This window comes from Ochlerotatus camptorhynchus, unplaced genomic scaffold, assembly GCF_037179485.1.
Source record: "Ochlerotatus camptorhynchus isolate MF236.1 unplaced genomic scaffold, CSIRO-AGI_Acam_v1.1 ptg000169l, whole genome shotgun sequence".
NCBI lineage: Eukaryota > Metazoa > Arthropoda > Insecta > Diptera > Culicidae > Ochlerotatus > Ochlerotatus camptorhynchus.
In genome coordinates this window covers 652,501-676,214 of record NW_027040659.1, presented here as the reverse complement: position 1 = coordinate 676,214, position 23,714 = coordinate 652,501, and the positions used below count along the sequence as shown (strand labels likewise).

The window sequence follows — 23,714 nt, the reverse complement described above, 5'->3', positions numbered from 1 at the left end:
GAGCATAAGTTCGACCTAAGTTAAAACATTTAAGTATCACAACACTCCATGCAGTCAACGGATCCATACTTTTTTTTAAATCCTTTAAGCTGAAAGTTGGGCTACGATCATGTCGTGAAACTTCTATCCCTTCGTCGCCGAACAACCCTCTGCTGAATCCCGTCATAGCTGGTCAGCCACGATACACAAACTCACAAAATATACTGGAGGCAAATTGATCACTGTTTTACGTAAATATTGAAATAATTTCAACAAAAAGGGTCATTGAGCATCTAATGGTATTCAAAAAAGTAGCTATGAGATGAGGGTGCGGACTCACTCGAAAGGTTGTCAAGAGGGCTTAGGTCCCATGGCTGCCAGGTATTTTTTTTATTTCAAATATCAGGACACTTATGAAAACACAGGATTAATCAGGATGGTGTTTAGGGCTTAGGTGGCTGTGAGAAAAATCTAAAAATCAAACTAAAAAAAGTCGTCACTGTGATTAAAAGTCGGAAAATTGGTGAGCGGGTATGGGCATCAATTATTTAAAATCAGGATAAATGAGGATTTTTCAATATCTGATTAAATGTGGCCTTTATCATTTTATCAGAACGAAGAAATAATATCAAAATACTTGGCAACCCTGCTTACGTCTCTTAAACGATTTCGAAATGAAATCAATGTTCAAAATATTATTCTTAAATTAAATTAAGAAACATGAATACAAGTGTATTTCGGGGGCTAACAGTTTTATTTATCTCTATTGAAGACCTTTCAACTATATTTCATTCGGGTCTATTTCAGATTTTATTTTCGCATATAAATAAATTAAATAAAAGTAGAATGGTCCGTGCCTAGGGGCACAAACGCAAGCTTGACGTAGGACCGCTAGTGGATGGAACAAATATGTTGAGCCTTTAGTTCTTTTAATTGATAGATAATCTATTATATTAACTCTTCCCGTTTTTGAATTGATGGCCTTGAAAAGGGCCGATTGTTTTTCGAATAGTGGCCCTGAGAAAAGCCATTATTTGTTTTTTCTGGTGTCCTTTTGATCGTTGGGACGGCTGCCGTGTAGCTGATGAAAAAATAGTTATTATTGATACCTGGAATTTTAAAAGATTGTTTGTTGAAACGGTTGAAATGTTGCAGGTGATCCATTTTGTAGTCAGCCTAACGGAACGACTGCAGTGGAACGTCCGAAAGATGGTGAAGCTACTCAGAGAGCCTCCGATGACCATGTCCTTCAGGGTTCTACCAAATGTTTGGTGACCATCTCCGTCACAAATGAAACTGCCATTTTGGATCGAAGCGAACAAACTGGTATACATGGGTATCTCCAGAGACAGCGTGCTCAGTTGGCTTTCCTGGAAGCAGCATTACGCAGGTAATCATTGTAGTCAAACTCAGCTGTGCAACGTACGAAGGATGTCGTTGACGTTGGTAATGCTTCTCATTCCGATGTCCGCGACCACTCTTTGGTCTTTCGAATTAGTTGTGACGACTGTCTCCACAGCTAATGGAATTGTAACTGATCACGTTCACTGAATTACAGTCTGTTTTATACTTGCAGAATAGCCCTTTTGGAGTATTTTTCGACAAAGCGTTCCTAGTTGCGTTGCAAGACGTGTTTCGACCACCAATTCAGCTCATCATTCTCTGCTTGTTCGTCAAGCAGTACAGTCCGGTATTTGCTCGCTCTGTCGAGTTGTTCGATAGTTATTCCAAACGTTTATTCGCGTCGTCAGTAGTGTCGGTCGCATCGTGTGATGGGAAGACAGCGCTCCCGGAGCAGGCTCCGTGAGAAAGCGGAAAAGATCAGTGGTGAGTGTAGCACGAGTGTACCTATTTCAAATAGGTACGCTACTCTTCCCACCGATGTTGGAAATACCACCTCCGCCACGGTGAAGCGATCCAAGAAGAGGAAGAAAAACCAAGGCCAGTCCGATGGTGCGAGTGGACGTGATGACGTCATAGCAACGAACGCCAGCGACATCGGTGATTTCGGCGACACCATCGACAACGAAAATTCTGCCGGCCCGAGTGCGGCAAAAGTGAAGCTACCTCCATTGGTGGTAAAAAATGCTCATCTTAATGAGCTCATCGCGGATCTAGCGACGCTGGGCGTTAAAGCCGAATACAAGTTGGGCAGAGTTGGCACCAAGGTGGTGCTCCGTACCAAAGCGGAGTATGACTTGGTCGTCGGCCACCTGAGGACTTCCAAGGTGGAATTCTTCACCCACGACATTCCCGGTGAGAAACCATTCAAGGTCGTCATCAGGGGCCTACCAAACTTCGACCCGAAGTTTATCGAAGCTGAAATCAGGGACCGGTACAAGCTGGCCCCAAGTGCCGTCTATCGGATGACAAGAAGAGACGAGAATGTGAAGGCGTATCCGGATTGCCTTTTCCTGGTACACTTCCAGAAGGGAACGGTGACGCTCAACGCGCTGAAAGCCATCCGCTCCATTAATTGCATCATCGTCCGCTGGGAGCCATACCGTGGCGGCCATCGCGATGTGACTCAGTGCCAACGGTGTCTGAACTTTGGACACGGCACCCGCAACTGTAACATTAAGCCACGCTGCGGCAATTGCGCTCAAGACCACGCCACTTCCGACTGCCCTGCGGATGAAGCCGTGGCGTCAAAATGCGCCAACTGTGGTGGTGCTCACCAAGGTTCCGACAGATAGTGCTCCAAACGCGAGGACTTCAAACGCATCCGAAAACAGGCGGCAGCTAACAACCAACCAGGACGCAAGAAGGACAAAGTCCCGGCATTTCGGACGGAGGATTTTCCGCCTCTTCGTGCTCCTCAGCAAAGGCAAGCGAATTCGCGGGTGCATTCCGCTCAAGCAACTTCTGGTGATTCTGCTGGCCAAAGCTCTCCATCCCCCCCTGGATTCTGGAGACAACCACCAGCGCAAAACAACAACCCCGATCTGTTTTCAGCGGATGAACTGGTGGAAATTTTCGTCAACATGACCGGTGCTCTACGTAAGTGCCGCAATAAGCCCGAACAGATCCAAGTGCTCGGTAAGTTCATCATCCAGTATGGCGTCTAAACCGCTAACCATCGCTACTTGGAACGCTTGCTCTGTAAGAGCAAAACAGATTGAGCTTGCCGACTTCCTCCGCAAGCATAGCATCGACGTGGTTCTTCTAACCGAGACCCACCTAAAGTCCGGTGACAGCTTCTGGTTGCCTGACCACAACATTATCCGGCTTGATCGCACCAGCTCCAGGGGGGGTGGTGTAGCGGTCATCGTCAGAAAGGGAATCAAGTTTTGCACTCTGCCCCACATCCGCACTTCTATCATCGAGGCCATTAGTGTGGAGGTGGAATCACCAACTGGAAACATCCGGTTCATCGCTGTTTACTGCCCACGCCAGTGTACCGCAAGCAACGGATTAGGAATCCAATTCAAGAAGGACCTGACCGCCATCACCCGTACTAGCTCCCGATTCATCGTTGGGGGCGACCTGAACGCCCGCCATGAAGCTTGGAGGAACTATCAGAGGAACCGGAACGGATGTCTATTGTTCGACCGCGCACAACATGGTCTGTACACTGTACAATTTCCGGACGAACCAACTTTCATCTCTCCGGTGGGAAATCCCTCCACGCTGGACTTTTTCCTGTCAAACATCGGACTATCCAAGCCGGAGGCGCACAACGATCTCAGCTCCGACCACCAACCGGTGGTGACTGAAGTCGGTGTCAATGTGGTTCCTGCTAGAAGCTGCCTGCGTAAAGACTACCACCATGTCAACTGGGTGCAGTACGGACGAATGGTGGACAGCAACATCGATGAAAATCCACTACTCAACACCGTAGATGACATCGACCGGACGTTGGAAGGGCTCCAACAGGCCATATCCATGGCTGACGAGGCATACGTTCGACAAGTCCCTGTGAGGGGTAAGTTTGTTGCTATTGATTCCCACACCCAATTACTGATTCGGTTGAGAAATGTTCGTAGACGCCAGTTTCAGAGGACTGGAGATCTGGGCAAAAAACGTGAAATGGCCGATCTGAATAGGCAGATTGCTTCCAGAATGGACTCACTCCGAAATGAAAGTTTCGGGCGTGTTGTCCAGAATCTGGATGACCGCTCCAGACCATTCTGGAAGGTAGCCAAGGTCCTGAAAAATCATCCCAAACCCGTTCCACCTCTCAAAGTCGAAAATGATGACGATCGGCTTTTAATTACCCCACAGGAGAAAGCAAATGCGATCGGCAAGCATGTCGCTTCATCGCATTTGCTTGGCTCGACTATCCAAAGTCCGCTCGATGATCAGGTTGCGCAATGCGTTCAAAACCTAGATACCTCCCCTTGTGTCGTGCCTCCGGCGGATATGATTACAGTACAACAAATTTGCTCAGCGCTGAAATGCACCAAGAACATGAAGGCTCCCGGGTTTGACGGTATATTCAACTTGATCTTGAAGAGACTCAGCATGAAAGTGCAGTCTCTTCTAACCGCTATCTTCAACAGATGTTTGGAACTACACTACTTTCCAAGCATCTGGAAAGTAGCAAAAATCATACCGATCCGCAAACCCGGTAAGGATCCAACATTGTCTTCAAGCTACAGACCTATCAGCCTCCTTTCAGCGCTGAGCAAATTGTTCGAGAAACTCATTCTCAATCGTTTGCTCAAGTTTGTCGAGGAAAGCAACATTCTCCTTCCGGAACAGTTTGGATTCAGAAAGGGGCACTCCACCAATCATCAGCAAGTACGGGTGATGAATAACATCCGAAGTAACAAAGCTGTATCCAAGTCCACAGCCATGGCCTTGTTAGACGTTGAAAAGGCGTTTGACAATGTTTGGCATGATGGACTTGTGTACAAGCTTTGTAACTTCAACTTTCCTTTACATCTTATTAAAATCACCCGTAACTACCTCCAGCAAAGGTCGTTTAAGGTATCGTTGAATGGTTGTCTCTCAGACACGTTTTCGATCCCAGCAGGAGTCCCGCAAGGTAGTCTGCTGGGCCCCTTGCTTTACAGCATTTACACTTCCGACATTCCTCCCCTCGGTGACGGTTGCGTGTTTTTCCTGTTCGCAGATGATACCGCAATAGCCGTCAAAGGAAGGATGCCTCGCGAAATAACGAACAAACTTCAACGATGCCTTAACGCCTTTGCTGATTATGCCACCACGTGGAAAATTAAAATCAATCCCTCCAAAACACAAGCGATCATGTTCCTCCATCGGCAATCGCCCAAACTAAAACCGGCTCCATCTTGTACTGTAATCATGGATGGCACAAGGGTTGAGTGGTCTACCGAAGTTACCTATCTCGGGATGTTGTTCGATGAAAAGCTCCTCTTCCGTTCGCATGTAGAGAAAACTGTAGTCAAGTGTTCTACCTTGGTTAGGTGTCTGTTTCCGCTGATTTGCCGCAGATCCCGCCTCTCAAGGATGAACAAACTGGCCGTCTACAAACAAATCATAGCACCTGCGATCCTCTACGCAGCTCCGGTGTGGGAATCATGTGCACAGACTCACAGGAACAAAATCCAGGTCGCTCAGAATAGAGTGCTGAGGATGGTTCTTGATCGTCCTTTCGACACTAGAATAACAAATTTACATGAAGAGGCAGGCATTGCCAAAATAGATTCCAAAATTAACGAAATTAAGATTAAATTTGCACAAAAATGTAATTTATCAGAACATGCTTTGATAAGCAATTTGTATATAGTAGGTTAGGTGTACATAGTAGTTGTAGGTTAGTTGTAGTTGTAAATAGTAGTTATAAGTAGTCTCCTTTTTCAAATTTTCAAACAAACCAATCCCACCAAGGTGGTCATTCTCTAAAACAGGCCTGATAGGACTAGGAACTGTAATTAATAATAATTGAAATTTCACAGGAACTAAAGTTGAAAAGACGCATCTGTGTCACTTGATAAGTTATACATGTAAACCACAGAAATTCAAGAAATATAGATCATTTAAGTCAAAAGTGTTTCGACCAGCATTGCATTTTGAGGATTGTTGTGAAAGAACAACTAGCACTACTTGACTCTTTCACACAAGTGCAAGTCGATGCCGAATGGATGATGGTGGCCCAGTCATGCTGCCTATTGCGGGAAGCCTTTCCCGTCCGTGCATTCGTCGTCGTATTCTTATTGGTGCAATGCGTGCTGTTCCACTCATACGTCGTGTCCGACGCTTATCCGTCCGTTGCTCAAATTAATTGACGAAGAAAACGATTTGGCAAGCGTTTTTATTACCGCTGCTTTTCTCCTCCCTTCCACTCATTTGTGAAATAGTGAGCGGTCAACCGAGCGGTGAGCTCGCTCATGTGAGCATGCGCAATGTGTCGTGTGTTCGATTTGCGCTCTATCGTTACGTCCGTGTTTGGGATTTTTCGTTACATGTCTGAATTTGGATTTTTTTTTTAATGTGACCCCCAGTATAGAAATTAAAGACGTATTCCTATGTCAACAATGTTGCAACATACATCAATGCTAGTAAACATCCTCAGCTAATAAACCTACACACTTAGAAATAACTAATTTTACACGTGACGGAATCATCTTTGACATAAACGATGAGACGTAAACAAATATGTCATGTAAAATTAAGTGCTCAGAGACTGAAAAGTTCGTTACTCGACGAAAAGAACGTTTGATTGGACTATATTTCGCGTCTGTTATGACTCAAATTTATGTCAAAATTGACGCTCGTATATGTCACTCTCAGAGCACTTAAATTTATATGATTTTTTCTAAGTGTGTAAAACATCAAATTAAACGGATCTGAGGGGAAGCGATACAAGCATATTCGACTGTTTTAATTTATTTTCTAACGGTCTCGTTAGTGGTTAATCAGTCCATTTTAAAACTGGTTCCGGTTTTTACAAAATATTATCTCGATCAAACAAATGTAAACAAATAATGCTCGATTCACGAGCAAGTTTTTATTTTTGATCTGAAAAAAGGCGCGAACGGTGAGAGAGGATGTAAACAAAGGTAAGAAATTTTAAATTGATCACGAAAATTGAACCTGATTGAGTCCGTACCACTCAGGCTGTGAGGACTCTATCGTTCTACGTGATAACTTATCATATTGAATGTTTTATTTATGAATTAATTCTGAGCTAAATTTATTACCCTTGTTCATCTGAGAAACTTTTTCCAAGATGGTAGCCCTCTACCTAGTCAAGATGTTAAATTAGGGTAAACAATTCAAAATGAACGTCACACGCCCTGCCTGGTGAGTGAATTTCAAACTAAACTCTTTATCTTAGGATAGGTCTTGTCCTTCCGAAAAACATTGCTGAAGACGGGAACCATTCATATGAGAAGGATTTGTAGATAGCGTTATATAATGTGTATTTAAGAAGGCGCAACTTAATGACTTTCGTCATAGTCTAGTGAGTAAATTTTGTCATAAACTATCCATAGTTTTTAAAACCTTGTATTCCTGAACATCTATGCAAAATCTGTATTCAAGACTTTTTCTTGAAGACTGAAAACCGAAACAAAATAGGGTAGAGCGCTACTTCGTCGTAATCGCCCATTTCCGTTCTATCGATCAGAAAAGATCAATAATATAAATGATTTCACCGTGCAGAAATCAATAAAAGGTTTGTTCCGATGCGTTAGTTCATTTGCTACAAAATAAATCCTGTTAATCCGCATTGTATGAATATTTACGCTCATTGTTCTCAAAACAAAAGAAGCGCTCCTGGCGAAACCCCTTTTTCTCAGTTTATCCGTAGGACGGTGAATCTAATGGTGTTTCAATGCGTTAGGACGGAATTGAAACTCGTAGAACGAATTTAGAATCAAGAAGCAGTATTAGATTTTAAACAATATCTCAACAATTTGTGACTCTTTATCAAATCCAACGGTACGTATGAAAGGTGAATAAATTTAGAAGTCATCTTTAACAGAAATATTCCATATTTCGCTCAAACACGTTCAGAAAAGAGAGGTGAAGTGCGGGTTGTGCTTAGTAGGACGGAAATAACATTAAAAACCCTAATTAAGCTTCGATGTGTTTAAACTAACCCGAAAACCTGAAGTACCCTAACGAACTCTGAATTTCAATAAAGTTCTCTAGAGTTCCCTGAATTACTCAAAACTTTTTAAAAGCTCCCGTAGTTTTTCTGAAGTTAATTGCACTCCTTTAAGTTCTTTGATCAATCCTTCCCGCAAATTGCATGAAGTTTTCTATACTGGTTTCAAGAATTTTCAATAATTAATCGGAACTTCTCTAGAATAGACGGTTTCAAGAATTTTCAATAATTTATCGGAGCTTCTCTAACGTTCCAACAATTTTCCTGATATTAATAACGTCTCTGAAGACCCCGAAAATTTCCTGAAATTTCTCGCAACTTCCAATACTTAATTATTAAAACTGCTCTGAAGTTCTTTCTCTCTCTGAAAATAATAAAACTGCTTAAAAATCTGTAAAGTGAAAATCCAACTTTCCCAAAGTTTCCAGTACATATCCATGCAAATGGCGTTCATACGTTTGAATCAACTATAGGGCAAACGACCGTAAGTTTATATGATAGCATAACTATGGAGGTATATTTGAATAAGGTTGTCTCGACGTTGTATGCTACGATAAGTGAGAAGTGAGCGGTGTGACTAACATAAACACCAGTGAAACAGTAGAGAGCACACAGGATGACATTTGACACAAGGAACACAGATGCAGTTCGTATGACCCACTGAAGAAAGTGAGCATAGAATCATAGTAGCGAGAGAACGCAGACAATCTTTTACTCTTCATGCTCAGCATAGAGGACATCTCTCGTTCCCGCTCATGGCTGTTCTTTATGCTGCTCTTTTCATTCGCTTCGATATGCTCCGTAGTATGCTGCCAGGATCAAGAACGAAAACAAGGGTGTGACCGAGAGCAGCAAATATGTTTTCCTCTTCATTTTTGTGAAAGAAAAAGTGGAAAATTTAGCCTTCCAGCCCACTTACAGCGTCCTAATTAATAGCACAAAAAGTATGTAATCGTGCACCAAGTGTTAGAAACATGGAGTACGGACTTAATTAGTGCTGGAAGGGCCATTAACCGAGTTTGAAGCATACAACGCGACGAAAAAATCAAGTGAAAGATGATTTAAATCGAGTGGGCGCTCTTCCCAGGCGAATGAGACTTTTTCCTCTTCGTCACCACACGTCCTGGCCCTGATCCTGGCCGTGACGTCCTTGTTCTTTACTTTCCCCTTTATAGCAAAAGTATTGATGATTGTTGGAAGAACGGAGATTTTGGCCGATTGGAATCTCCTACTGCAGGAGAGATAAAAATGTGAAGTATTAAGGCAAAAGTGTTATACCTCAAGAGCCCAGTTTGCATTATTAAACACAGGATAATCGGAGTGTGCAAAGTTGAATCATCCATCAGCGGCAAGGAGCCGAGTGTTATTTAGTGTGTGTGCGTGTGCGGTTCCACTAGTGCCATGCAGGGCTCCACTCCACCTATAATGGGATATCCCGAAGATGACGATCAATACAAGGTGCCGCTGATCGCCAAGCTTCTACATGCATTACCTCATTACAACATTACTTTTCACCGGATTAACAATACTTTTCGACCATCAAATGAAGTCTACTTGGAGGTATGTTTTCGTCTCCTTTGTGGTTGTATATTAGCATGTACAGATACGAAGCTCATCTAATTATACTTTATTACTTATCGGTTAAAAGAGAACAAAGTTGCCAAGAGAATAAGAACATCAAGATATGATATGTCAATGATCCCATAGCGTTGAAGGAGTATTCCTTGAGAAAATCAAATGTTAGTTTGAGTGTTTATTTTAATTTCTTACACGGCCCAAGTGTGTGCAGGTAATTGATCAGAAAGGCGAATGGTGTATAAATATTCCAATATTTATTCTTAACAGATCTTTAATAACATTGACGTTCAAACAAATCGATGTTTCAGCTAAGTACCACGCAAAACAAATAACATGTACATCAAATGTAAACACATAGTGGTGCCGGTGGTGTAGTGGTAAGCGTGATTACCTCTCACCCCAGCAGGCCTGGGTTCAATCCCAGTTGGCGCCGCCGGGATGTTCTGAGGCATAACATCTCTGATCACACCTTCCTTCGGAAGGTAAGTAAAGCCGTTGGTCCCCGGTTCATGAGTTTATGGGTCTATAGGTAGGGTCCAGGTGTGGGAGCTGCCTTCCTGGCGTCGATAGCATTGGTGCTCAGCACGGAAAAAAAGATCACCGGAAAACAAAACAATGAAAAAAAAAGGAAAATATGGATTTATTACACACTTAATTTCGTTTTCCCCATCTCGGCAATATTTTGCCGAGATTAGCACAGCCAAGTGCTCGGCAACTTATTTTACTGAGATCTCAGCAAACATTGCGTTTGTTTGCTGAGATTTAGGCTGTGAACCATTTGCCGAATTAAATTCAACTCTTAGTTAAAAGTGACATTTCGAAATTTATTTTCTATGTTCGAAAATCCCTGTGCTGTCGATCGACCGGTTTTCGAGAAGAACTTAGCCAAGGTTGTCAAACTTTAACTTCTTGTCTATCAGAAGTTATCACGCTCGGATAGCAGGGTTAATCGATAACTTTCCATCTGTCAAATTTTAACCAAAAGTTAAAATAATCCACCAAATGGTTCAGAGCCTTAGTGAAACATTTTCCAAGACTCAGCAACCAAACGTTAGTTTTGCTGAGATCTCGGCAATAAATATTTTCGAGAGATTGGCTGTACAAATCTCGGCAAAAATTCGCGAGATTCAGCAATCAACTTTTTTTTCCTTGATTTGTTTTTCGTCGACCTTGTTTTCCGTACTGAGTACCAATGCTACTGACGCCAGGGAGGCAGCTCCCAAAACTGGACCCTACCTATCGACCCATCAACTCATGGACCGGGGACCAACGGCTTTACTTCCTTTCCGAAGAAAGGGTGCGATCAGAGATTTTATGGCTCAAAAAATCCCGGCGGCGCCGACTGGGATTGAACCCAGGGTGAGAGGCAATCACGCTTACCACTACACCACCGGCGCTGCTTGTCTTACGAGAAATGTAATGATAGTACTTACAACGAACTGTAGCGAACAAGAACATTTTTCCAGAGTAAATATTTTTGTATAAGACCTTCACAAGAAGATTTTTTAGTCCGAATACAATTAGGGAAGCTAACTGATGTGATATATAGTCGTAGAAATATTATCATCAAACCTTTACTAAATACCCATTATATGATAGCCCGAACACATTTCAAGCCTAAATTGAAATGGTTCGTTTTCGGCTGTTTAGGTTAGGTTAGGTTTCTTTATTAAAGAGCCTTTTAGCCATTGGCTGGTTCGTCTCTGCAAATTTATACTTTTTAGGTTTAAAGCGATTTATTTTGATTAAGATTTATAAAAAATATCTAATAAATACATAATTAAACGCGAGAATACGAAAAATGAGGTGAGGCTCAAATGAACCTAATTCCATCACATAAGCATGGATTAGTGAACAATTCAGTAGCAACCTGGGCCTATCTCGAAGCTTAAACAATTTCTCTAGGCGTCCATTTCTCACGACTCACAGCACACCCACGCAAACTAGCTATTCCACATGGGTGGGGTAAAAGACCAAAATTACAAGGACTTTGTAGCTTGTAATTCCCATTTGATATACTTTGATTTGCAAGTTACAAGTTCTTGTAAAATGCTTTATGCTACAGGCTCCTGGAATAGCTATAACAGCTAGGTAATTAGTTTGCATGTTGTCATTGTTGAGAAATTGATATTCAAAAATATAAAAAAATCTACAATTATGGGGTAATATGGGACAAGATGGGTCACGGGGCAAGATGGGTTAGCTAGTGCAATAATTTATTTGTTTGTCAATATCAATAGGTTCAATGCAACGCTAATGATGGTTTGCTTTTTCAAACCAGCATTGGGGCTACATTGAGCTCGTTGATGTTGACAAACAAAAATATAATTAAATCAAGTAGATGACCTATCTGACCCATGGTCCATGTTGCCGCACTATACCCTATGAGGTTGCATCGAAAATTGGTTTGCTCTAAAAATGAAAAAAAAAGTGTGATAAAAGTGCACATGTATGTCAAATTGTCTTGAGATCCTTAGAGCAATTGTTGTTTGCATCATAAGGAATAAGTGCACCCAAGTCACTTAAACGATTACACGAAGACATGCACATCACACTTTTAAATAATGTGATTGGTGTGATTTGCACAATATAATTACTAATCTCTAATCCATCATATTTTATAAATACATTCAAACGTTTCCAAATTTTATGTCGGTTCAAAAAAAAACGAGAACAATAAAACTCCAAAGAACTGCTCAAGAAAAAATCTCCTAAAATAATATAATTTTCTATAAACTTGTGCGCCACCGCGCCACGCTGCCGCCGCCGGTGATCAGTCAAAATTTTGCCTCGTCGGTAATATTTATTGCCATTTTTTTATAGTTTACATTACTAGGCAGAACCGAATGAACATTGCGGCGCCGATGGTGTACTCCTAAAGCGTGACTGTCTATCGCTATAAAAGGCCTGGGTTTAATCCCAGACGGTGCCGTCGGGATTTTCTGAGGCATACCATTTCTGATCAGGGGGAAGGGAAGTAAAGCCGTTGGTCCCTATGAGTTAATGGGTAGATAGGCAGGGCCCAGATGTGAGAGCTACCTACCTGGCGTCGATAGCATTGGTACTCAGTACGGAAAACAAGATCGACGGAAAACAAATCGAATGAAAAATAGAGTTGACTATACAATACAATTAAGCGAAGGTGTCATCTGCCATCAAAAAAATAATCACGAGTGCTGAAAAATGGCTCTAATGATCCTTGAATGTCTACAAAGCTTCCTTAACTAAACTTCCTGAAAATTTTCTTATCTTCTACAAGTTCCATTTTTTTTACAGTTTCTCTCAATTCTATCAAGATATTAGATCACCTCCAAACTTCAAGAGTGACCTTGATCCTTTTCTACGATTTTTATTAAGATCTGGGTAAAAATTTCCCAAAACTTCCAGCAAGTTCCTAAATCACACTGCCGTTCTGAATAGCATGCTGAACTTCTACAATACTAACAATTTTGGCTGAATTGAAAAAAAATCTCAGTCCAGTCCATGCCGGTCCATGCCGCCACCACCAAATGCAAACGGCGTAACGCCACCACGCCGCCGCCGCTGACGGAAAATAACATCACGCCGCCTCCGGCAAAACTGGGATCGGCGCACAGGTCTAATTTTTGATTCTCTACATACTTTGGATACATCATTTTCATATTTTACAATTCCACTCGCAGTGTCAAAACTAACAAGAATAGTTAAATTCGAAAGAGCTGCTCATGTTTATAAGAAGAAAAAATCTCCTAAGAATATCAAATTCTGTTTCCTAATTAATTTCTAAATGTTGTGCTTCATGTGTGGTGGCGTAACCTATCATTCTGAAATCTTGTGAGTGCCACGAAAAGAGAGTTCAACTGGTGGAACTTTTCTTAAATTGGATATTTCCTACTGTTGGTATGGTTAAAATTTCATCAGAAATAGAACAAACTGTGATACAAAAATGATAATCATCAATCACCAGTGAACTGGAGACGATTAATCTCTAAGTCCAAGATCGTAAAATGCCACTAAGCCACTACGTATTTATTAGAAATTTTCTTACGTTTCTTACGGAAATATCTAAAAATTTCACGTAAACATGCAAGCCTACGGCTAAAAATCTCTAAACAAAAGTTAAAAAAACGTAAACATGCAGAACAGAAAACAGAACATGTTAATGTTTTACTAAGGAGGACTGCACGAAATCTTTATAGTTTCTGAGATTAGAGCCATCCAAAATTTAAAGTGGCATGGCCAAATAACCATAATAGCGGCCATTCGTGGATTATATCAACTTTCACCTTAAGTCTGTAAACTCGAAAAATGCAGCACACAAATATAGGATTCTGAATGACTAGTCTGGAAGAGAACACAATTCGAGCTGAACAATGCAGATCCCGTTTTCTGAGCTCAACGATATTTTTGGATACGATAAAAACATTCCTAAACCAGCCACTAAGGGCGCTGCCATAAAATAAATTCTGCGTCTAGATTCTAACTGAACCATGTTTTATATACCGTCAGTGGAGGTAACATTGGGTAAAAAAAAAACGTTTCCTACCTTATTATAGTCACATTTTAGCAAAGAAATCAGTTTGAAGCATATGAATATATTCATCAATAATATATTTACGACTGTCATAGAGATGGTTGATTCAAATTAAAATCTAATTTTATTAAAATTATACAAATAATGGCCCAATCGCAATAGTCACTGGTTTAAATATCCTGAAATAATGACTGTGTCACCCACGTCTATGCACGTACAAGTGTGTTATTTTTTGACAACATTTTTTTTCATAGTATTTAACGTTTAACATCACAACACTATTTAAATAAAACAACACGTTAATGTTTTATACACTATACTCCAGGAGTTGAAGAAACATGGCTTCTATACACCATAATTTTCTGTATATTAAAGATATTTGCATCAATAAACATTTTTCATTTTTGGCTCAATGTCACCCTGACTATAATATTGTCAAATCAAGAACAACATGTGAAAAGGGCATACAAGCTTTTTGTAAACAAACCTTCTTATGCCCTTTTCTCGCCACCCATATGACACCAACGCAAACCATCAATATCACCTGATAGGAGAAGCTTTTCCCTTCCCGATGATGTTATTAGTTTGCGTGGGCAACCATCGGTTGGAGAGAAGCGGGCCTACAAAGGTTTGTTTACAAAAAGCTTGTATGCCCTTTTCACATGTGGCTCTTGAAATATGGTTGAATTTCCTAGAAAAAAAATCCAATTCAGATTTCAGATTTAAGATTAATTTATTTCGTCAACCGACGTAGACTAGAACAAACACATATACAGTATTTGGCGCAAAGTGTTACTCATAAAGTAAATAAGATTTATCACGTGCTTTTGCTATAGTCTGTAGGACCCTAAAACGATGAAAACACTGTTTATCTGGCGTTCAGAAACATAAGAGCCTAGTCTAGAATAACAGTTAAGTCAAGCTATTCTCGGCATCTAAGCAATCTAAGCAGCGTCCGCGCTTCTATGAGCTTTCTATCGACAGAACGCACACATATGCAATGTTTGTTTGTTAACATTAATTTGCTGCCTGTTGCCAAATATATTATATTAACAAAATGATCCATCCTTTTGCTTAGCTGGCAAACCGATGAACGCGCCTCTGTGGCCAAAAAGACTACCAATGTATTTGATTATCTTTTCGAGTATGTATTTTAACATATTATTTTATTTGATGACAACAGTGACACGTCAGACAAATTTACATGTAATATACCAAATGTAATTAATGAAAATAATGAGACTTTTATTTTTATAATCAGTGCTATATTCATGGATACATGTTACTGGCCTTTTTAAACGCTACAAGTTGCGTGGTCACCATTCTTCTTCTTCTTTTTGACATTTTTAAGCTTATTGCTTAGCGCATATTAGCTTATTGCGTGCTCTAAAGTTAGTGTTCTAAATGCACTTCCACAGTTATCAATTGAGAGCTTTCGATGCCAATTACCAATGCATGAATTTGTATATTGTGTGGCAAGCACAATGATACTCTATGCCCAGGGAAGTCGAGAAAATTTCCAACCCGAAAGATTCCCTCGACCGGACCGGGAATCGAACCCGCCGCCTCCGGCTTGGGTCACCATTGCAATGTATGAAAAAGGCATAAATGGATCCATTCCAATTGATAGAATTGTACAAAACTGTTTCGAAACACTTTTACAAAAATCACAGTCCGAGATCTCTCAACAAGCTTTCCAAGTCCGAATAAAAGTCTGAAAGTATATTTGCTTAAAATCTGAAAGTTAAGTGCTTAAAATTTGAAAAACAAACCGTGTAAGGAAACTCGTCAAAATGTATTTAAGTCTGGTTGTGATCAATACTAAAATATGTTTTGCAGCATACTAACGTACGAACAAAAATTAGAATCAGTACAAAGGCCATTTTTAGTATATACTCCCCATCAGTTAGGTTGGACATGATTTACCTTTGCATTTTATGAAGCACGTTGCCTGCTTATCAGCATACAAACATTGAATTAGCTTCATGAATGTACAATGGTTTCATTTGTAAACGATATCATTACGAACCGCATTGACTTCACTGAACTTAAATCAACAATATTTTTAGCACTTACACGGCAACTGTTAATTCGAAATATATTTTTGCTATAAGCTACAGTACCGGGCAAAAGTACTGGGTGACACATGTGTATTCTAACAAAAGCAAAATCATATAATTTAAAGGTAAATAACTTATGTTGAGTCAAACTAGTGTGGCATAATCGTCAGGATCTTCCTCTACCTTAGTCCCGAACAGATGCAGAGATATGTTGCGAAAATGATGAAAATAAAATTGAAGGGTTGTGTATTAGACACGACCGCAGTATGACGTAGAACTACGCTAAATTGAGGTATGTCATGCATTTTTTACTATTATATTTTATCTTGAATTTTTCAAGTATTTCAATGTTTCGATTATGATTTAATGTTGGTTCAAGTATTTTTCCTGGAATGTAATATATTATGAATATTTAAACAAGCCGTTATTTAATTTTGGAGTAGCACTTTAAAGTTTATAAGGGAGATACTATGGGACAAAAGAAATTGTTGTTGTAATTGTCCTAACCGTTTTGCATAATGCTTGCTATCTTTTCTTTTGTCAAATATAATCAACTATAACTTTGCTCAAGACCACTTTTTGATTGAAATTCAAGCTAATTAGTGTTTAATTGCTCCAAAAACCGATAACTTTCTAATTTGATAAATTGACTGCTTTCAGTGCAAATTGCACTATGACATAGTAGCCTGGATTGAATAGCCCTATTCTTCGTACCAACTGCACCAATGTTGCCTGCTCACTCTGGGTTTTGATAAAGATCGTAGCGCTCTACCCATGCATCCGAGAGGAGGTGTCTTCGGCAAAATTTTTCAGATGTATAAGGGCTATCTTTTGACATAATTAGTTAAGTTCCATGTCACCGTGATAGCGGAAATGCTTCACCAAACCCGAGCGTCTGGAATGTAATATATTATGAATATTTAAACAAGCTGTTATTTAATTTTGGAGTAGCACCCCAGTATAGTCCATGCATGTTGTGAGATAAAACCATAAAAAAATTGCCAAAAAATACGTTAATTTTTTTTAGTAGCTCCACCATTAGTTTTAAATTAGGTCTCTGTAGCAGAGAAGATTGAAGGTTGCATTTTATGATAACACAACAGGCAGTCATCAGAAGAATCAGAAGACGGTACTTTCAATATTGAACAAAATGTTGGTTCATATGTCAGCGAAGTAGGGGAGGAAGGGGTAACACGATCAAACGGGACTTAAGCACCTCTTTGTTTTCCAATTTGGAGGACAACCCTAACATAAAATTATCATGCATCATCATTATGTAGCTTAGATGCAAAATAGAATTCTGTGACTTTTATTCTCAAATCAAACGTCTGGTTTCCAATAAGTAGGTGCTCAGTACAACATTAATTGAAAATTGGGGGCATTGAGTTATTAAATTTCAAAGTCAGAACAGAAGCTTGTATACAGGTTCTCCACCTGTTCAATATTTTTATAGTAAGCATCATAGTTAAGGTACCTCTTATATGCAATTAGATTAACATCCGAAGTCCATCCTGTTTTACATATTCTGCTCAAAAAATGCTTTCTAAGCTCCGCCTCTAACAGGATTTCTCGCCGTTTTTTTCATGAATGGGGCGGGGCAGAAAGTATCTTCTGTGCAGAATATGTAAAAAAGGATGGACTTTGGATGTTAATCGAATTGCATATGAAGAGGTACCAGATATGTTCTACAGTCAATTGTTGTTAAATCACAATCATCATCATAAGCGATTTTTTTCTCAAATTTGAATGTTTGGCTCTATGAGCAGAAGTGGGTAAAACATTAATGGAATTAATTTTACTTAATTTTAGTTTCTTTACTTTCAGATTGTCAGTGTAGGAGAGGGGGGGGAGGGGGGGTGTTTTGTTCAGACAATTCCCACGTTTAGATCTAGTTGCACCCAGTCTCCTTCGACCCCATCGCGGGTTGTCAAGCAGTGATCCACCTCTAGGGGTGTTTACATCTGTGCTAGATTACTAGCCAACTAGCACATGCTGGTAGACTCTAATGCCCTGCTTACATTATGCTGGCTACTTTTTTACACAGTACTTGTAATTCCGTATAGATGTAAACACCACATTAACTGCTGACTTGCTCCTGCTTGCTTTAGGACCCAATGCCACGCCAACCGAAGCGGTAATGAGCAGAAGCACGACAACAGCGCTGTTTTATATCTTTTTAGGTTCAAACAGAACGATGTGCAGCCAAATAGTACTCGATTATGATGACTGGGTTTGGGGAATACGTTTATTTCAGAAAACAGGGATAAAATTATCATTTGCGCATTTTTTAAAAGTGTTCATGGAAAATTTGAAAGCTATTTATTTCAGCAGATTCGTAAAGTAATATACTATCGATTGGTATATTTGGATTTTAATTTCATCTATGAACGACAAAGTTATAGACGTTCAAAACCTAACACTATTTCACCATACATATTTTTTGATTTGCACCCCGGTATAGTCGACAAAGACGTAGTTCTACGTCAAAAATCCACTGGCTGCAGGTGGGAATTGAATCCACACTTACGCTAGACGGGTGCTCTACCACTATGCCACCGTAGACTTGATGCTACCCTCATCAAGTTTACGTAGGGGTGATGTCATAGAGACGGTCAAAAAACTGTATTTTTACCCATTTTACAGTAAACAAAATTTAATAAAATGGGTAAAATACACCCATTTATTGACAGACCTTCCATTTACCCATTAATGAGTAAACCATAGTTTACCCATTAAATGAGGAGGGGCACTTTTAGCGGAAATGGGTATTTTTATACCCATTAATGGGTTTTGGCGAAACACTATACCCACATCTTTGAAGGTGGACGCGCAGCTGTTTATATTCAATCTAATCACATATGTATAAAAACAAGAACCAATTGCTGATCGCATCAAAATCCGATGTAACAAAAACGCCTGGCACGGAAGTGTTAAAAATCACTATTTCTTGAATAAAAATTAACCAAATTAGCTAAAATGTTGCTCATTAGTAATCAAAATATGGAGCTTTTAATCACATTGTTAAACGGCATTAAATTCGGAGAATCTATATAAAGCATGTGGGAAAAATACTGTAATCACTTAGCACACCACTAAAAATACCATAACAATAGTGCTGAGACTATCCGGATATCCGGATACAAGTATCCGAGAGGAATCCAAAATCCGGATCAACCGTTTATCCGGATAAAAAATGACAGGACATTTTTTAATGCGGCAAACTCTCATTTCCACCAACGATACCAGATATACAGACTTTTGTACACGATAAAGGTGGACACTATCTTTTTTGAACCCTTGTAACTTTAATTATAATAACGATTTTTCTAATCTAATTAGATATAAAAATAGTTACAAATATTAACTAGTTATTGCATTAATTCTAGCTTCAGGAAATACTTCATTTGATATTTTTTGGATACAATTAAAAAAGGGTGACAACTTGTACAACTTCGTGTACAGAAGTCGGTATATCTGGCATCGTTGATTTCCACCTCCTTTCATTTTGACAAACTTCTTCCAAGTAACATTGCAAGGTTTATCAAGGCTTTCAAGCATACTTCAAGTCTAAATCATGATTTACAAGACTATTAAAATTATAATTGTTAAATACTTGGGCCTCATCTCATTCGATAAGATTAGTGTGGAACAGAAAGATATATTGTATCAATATATTATTCTTGCTGTCGCATCACTAGTCTGGAGTTGCGAGTGAGCTGGAGTGCTGCAAAGAGTCGAATGGCAAATATCATACTATTTTAGCCGTCAACTTAGCTTTTTCTCCTCCTCGCTGTTCCAGCTTGCTGCTTCATGGCGGGGACCCTTCGACGACAATGATGGCGACGATTCTTCAGCTCCAAACCACAGGTTGTGCCGAGTGGTTATGTGCGTTGAGGATGAAAGCTAGTACCAAGCATATTTTTTTTTATACTTTAAAGAGATTTTTAGCCTATTGGCTAGTTAATCTCTACCAATGCTTCATCTGTTGGTTCTCTATGACCACTTCCCGGTGAATCCGAACGGCTGTTTTTTCACACGGCTGTTCACACGGTTGCAGAATCGGTATGGTATTAAAATGTTTCTGCGGTAGACCTTTTTTTGACGGCAGGTGTAAGGTTCCAGTTGGCACGCAATAGCCAGGAAAAATATAATTGCACTGAACAAGATTTACATACATTGACAATTATTCTAGTAAATTTAATATTACGAATCATTCTCTGGCAACTTTGTTCATCCCTTTGTGCACACTATCGCGTGCGCATGAGTCTGTGTGTTCAAAACACGAGCTATAGCTTCATTCATCGAATGTCTACCGTACGTAATAAAATTGATTGTTTTTTTCTTACATCTAACTACTCAATGGCCATCTCTTTCTACTGTTTCTCATGTCGCTTGCAAATTTCCTCTCGTTTATTTAGAGTCTGGGTATCCTGGGATCGATACCAGCCGCATTGTTAATAGTATCACTTTTCGGGCTTCTGCTGTACCTCCTGACGCGATGTTGCGACCGTAAGCCCCGGCCGGCACATTCAATAACCAGTCTCAAAGTTACCCTCTCCATTGTCACTGTACTGTGCTGTGCAGCCATCGGATTGGGCCTCTACGGGAACGATGATTTACACAATGGGCTTCTGGAAGTGTTGCAAGCCGGTCGTAAAGTGGATACTGCCGTCTCGTCTGTACGCAACCAAACATTCATCTTGGAGAATACTCTCACTATGAAAATCCAGCAACAGCTCACAGAGCTTGAGGACATTTTCGATGGAAAAACGAACAATCAAACTGCACTGTTGCAGTTGCAAGCAGCGCTTGCATATACCAAGGGTAATGTTACCAATGCGAAAAATGCGGCTAACGACATTCGTCGACCTTTGGTTGGTCTGACCATAACGGATTTTCTCTCGGTACAATTATTGAAAATTTAATCTCTCAAGCTTCTAAACCCATTAAAATATTCCAGAAAGGAGACCAATGGGAGCTGATTCGATGGCCCGGAACGGTGGCCATACTAGCACTATTGCTAGTCCTGTGTGCAGTTCTTCTTGTTGGCGTAGCACGCCACTCACGGTGTGCATTGATTCTTTTCAGTGTTTGTGGACTTTTGGCCGTGACCGGTTCGTGGCTCATGTCAGGCCTCTATCTGTCTACTTCGGTCGCCGTAGGGGATTTATGTAACGATCCAGCGGACTTCCTTGTACATCAAGCGCCACACGAGCTACCCTCGGATATCCTTTTGTACTACACGCAATGTGACGTTTCACGATCAAATCCATTCACTCAACGACTTCGTGAATCACAAAATGCCATTAACAATGCACGAAATTCGATGAGCACCGTTTCGAAGTAAGTTAACACATGTCATTAACTGGTATGTAGGTAAAACCAAACAATGTTGTATTTTTTTAGAATATCCCCAGTACTATTCAAGAACGCTGGTTTAGGACCTAAACTGGGATCAGTTAATGCGGATATCAAGTTGTGCGAGCGTATTTTAACTGGATTGACAGCGCTGGTAGACTGTAAAGCCGTTCACTATAGCTATCTAAACGCAACACGTGGCCTCTGCGAGGGAGGACTACTAGGACTCGTACTTATGTTGATTGCTAGCTTCATGGCAGCTATCTTACTCACTGTGATGGTTTGGGTCGACTCGCATACGTGGATTTATATAAGAAAAAGGTATGTATCTATGAAGGTGTTCGTGCTATTTTTCATGTGGATTAATCGTATAAATAATAAGCTCACCGAAAGTTGAGAGTATACTTTAAAGCATCAAAATCCGGACACTAAGTTATCAAATCTGGTCATTTATAAAAGATGATTATCAATGTTTATCATACTTAAAATAGCACGTAAATTTTATCATGGGGTTTTTATATCGTCCAGAATCATCACACATATTTATTATGTTGCATAGTAGATGTAATTTTGAGTTATAAAAAATTAAACGCCCGGATTAATGTCTGGTATTCGGTGCATTAGGGTACATCCAAGCGAAGTGATGTCATTTAATGGAGGAATTCGCTTCATTTATATAAAAAATAAATTAAAAAAATTAAAGGGTTGTGTCCTAGACACGACCGCAGTATGACGTAGAACCACACAAAATTGATGTTTTTCATGCATTTTTGAATATTATACTTTATCTTAAAATTTTCAAGTATTTCAATGTTGTTGATGAGTGGGGGGAGGGGAAGAGGTTGTTGTGAAAGGGGGAGGGGGTTTACATAATTACTTTTCCTCATTGTGGTCACGCCGTGATCCACATTTAGCCGCTGATTTGGTCCTGCTTACTGCAGGACATGGGTTTTACATGCACGTTTTTTCAAGCCTCATTCCTCATTGTGGTGGACACGCCGTGATCCACGCCGTCCGAAGCGGTAATGAGCAGAGGCATGAGAGCAGCGCTGATTTATATCTTTTCAGGTTCAAGTGGTATTCGTTTATGATGACTGGGTTTGGGAAAAAGGCTTATTTCATGAAATCAATGATAAAATTATCATTTGTACATTTCAATAGTTTAAATACAAAAAATTGGATTTTTTTTATTTCAACAGGTTTGTAATGTAATATCCTATCGATTGGCGTATTTAGATTTAAATTTCATCTATAAATGACAAAGTTACAAGTGTTCAAAACCTAACACTCCTTCACCACACATATTTTTTGATTTGCACCCCAGTATAGTCGACAAAGACGTAGTTCTACGTCAAAATGTAAATTAAATAGCCAATTCTCAAACGAACGTCATCGTCGCCAATTGAGTTACACCAGTCTTCACGAAAACGTGTACCATGTTGAGCTGATGATGATGATGATGATGGTCCACCTCTTACGACTACAAAGGTTTGAGCTGGACGATTTATCTTTAAGATAATTAAATATGACAATTTAACCAGGTTTGCAAACAAAATCGAACTGGTTACAGTTACAGATATAAATTCCCTCTAGAGTTTACAGTTGCTTCACAGCGATGTAAATGTGGAAAAGCTCAGGCGTCCACCTCTTAGTTCGCCTTTTTGTCCACTTAAAATATTCATAAGTATTACAAGCAATCAAGAGCTAATGGACAATCAACAAAACATCCTATTACACTAGCAACCCCGCAATCTGATGCTATCATAATTTTCAGCAATGTCAGGAATGCTCACGAACCCCCAACATTTGCCAGAAAACTTACAACTAACTCAAGGTATCTTTCAAATAAGCTTCAAAATTGCATTTTTTTTTTATCAAATGTTATATTCAGTCCTCTCTATCCGTAATACGCGCGCGAGGCTCAAGCCTTTGTAGACTACTTTTTTTTAATTAATCTACTACTATTAAATCTACTACTATTAAATCCATCATCAAAAATCAAAGCGAATGTTCAGCTTGAACTTATTAACTTAAAGTACAATCTTATAAACAGGTACATTTCACACGGGCGTTGTGTTTAGGTACGTATTATGAGTTATGAGTAGTATGAGTTCGCATCCAAATGAGCTCAAATTTTGGGAGAATTACCTGGACCTGATAGATTAAACCTAGTGGAGCAAAATCGATA

General features: G+C 39.8%; 1 protein-coding gene across 1 annotated transcript in view; it reads left to right on the top strand.

The window, feature by feature from the left end:
* The first annotated feature begins 8,835 nt into the window (after window positions 1–8,835).
* The window catches only part of LOC135701590 (protein tweety-like), a 23,064-nt gene continuing 8,185 nt past the window's right edge, over window positions 8,836–23,714 (top strand). The window contains exons 1-4 of the mRNA XM_065222431.1: window positions 8,836–9,577; window positions 20,587–21,072; window positions 21,129–21,511; window positions 21,575–21,847. Of these exons, the coding sequence (XP_065078503.1) occupies window positions 9,419–9,577; window positions 20,587–21,072; window positions 21,129–21,511; window positions 21,575–21,847 (1,301 nt within the window). The 5' untranslated portion in view covers window positions 8,836–9,418. The remainder of the gene's footprint in view (window positions 9,578–20,586; window positions 21,073–21,128; window positions 21,512–21,574; window positions 21,848–23,714) is intronic.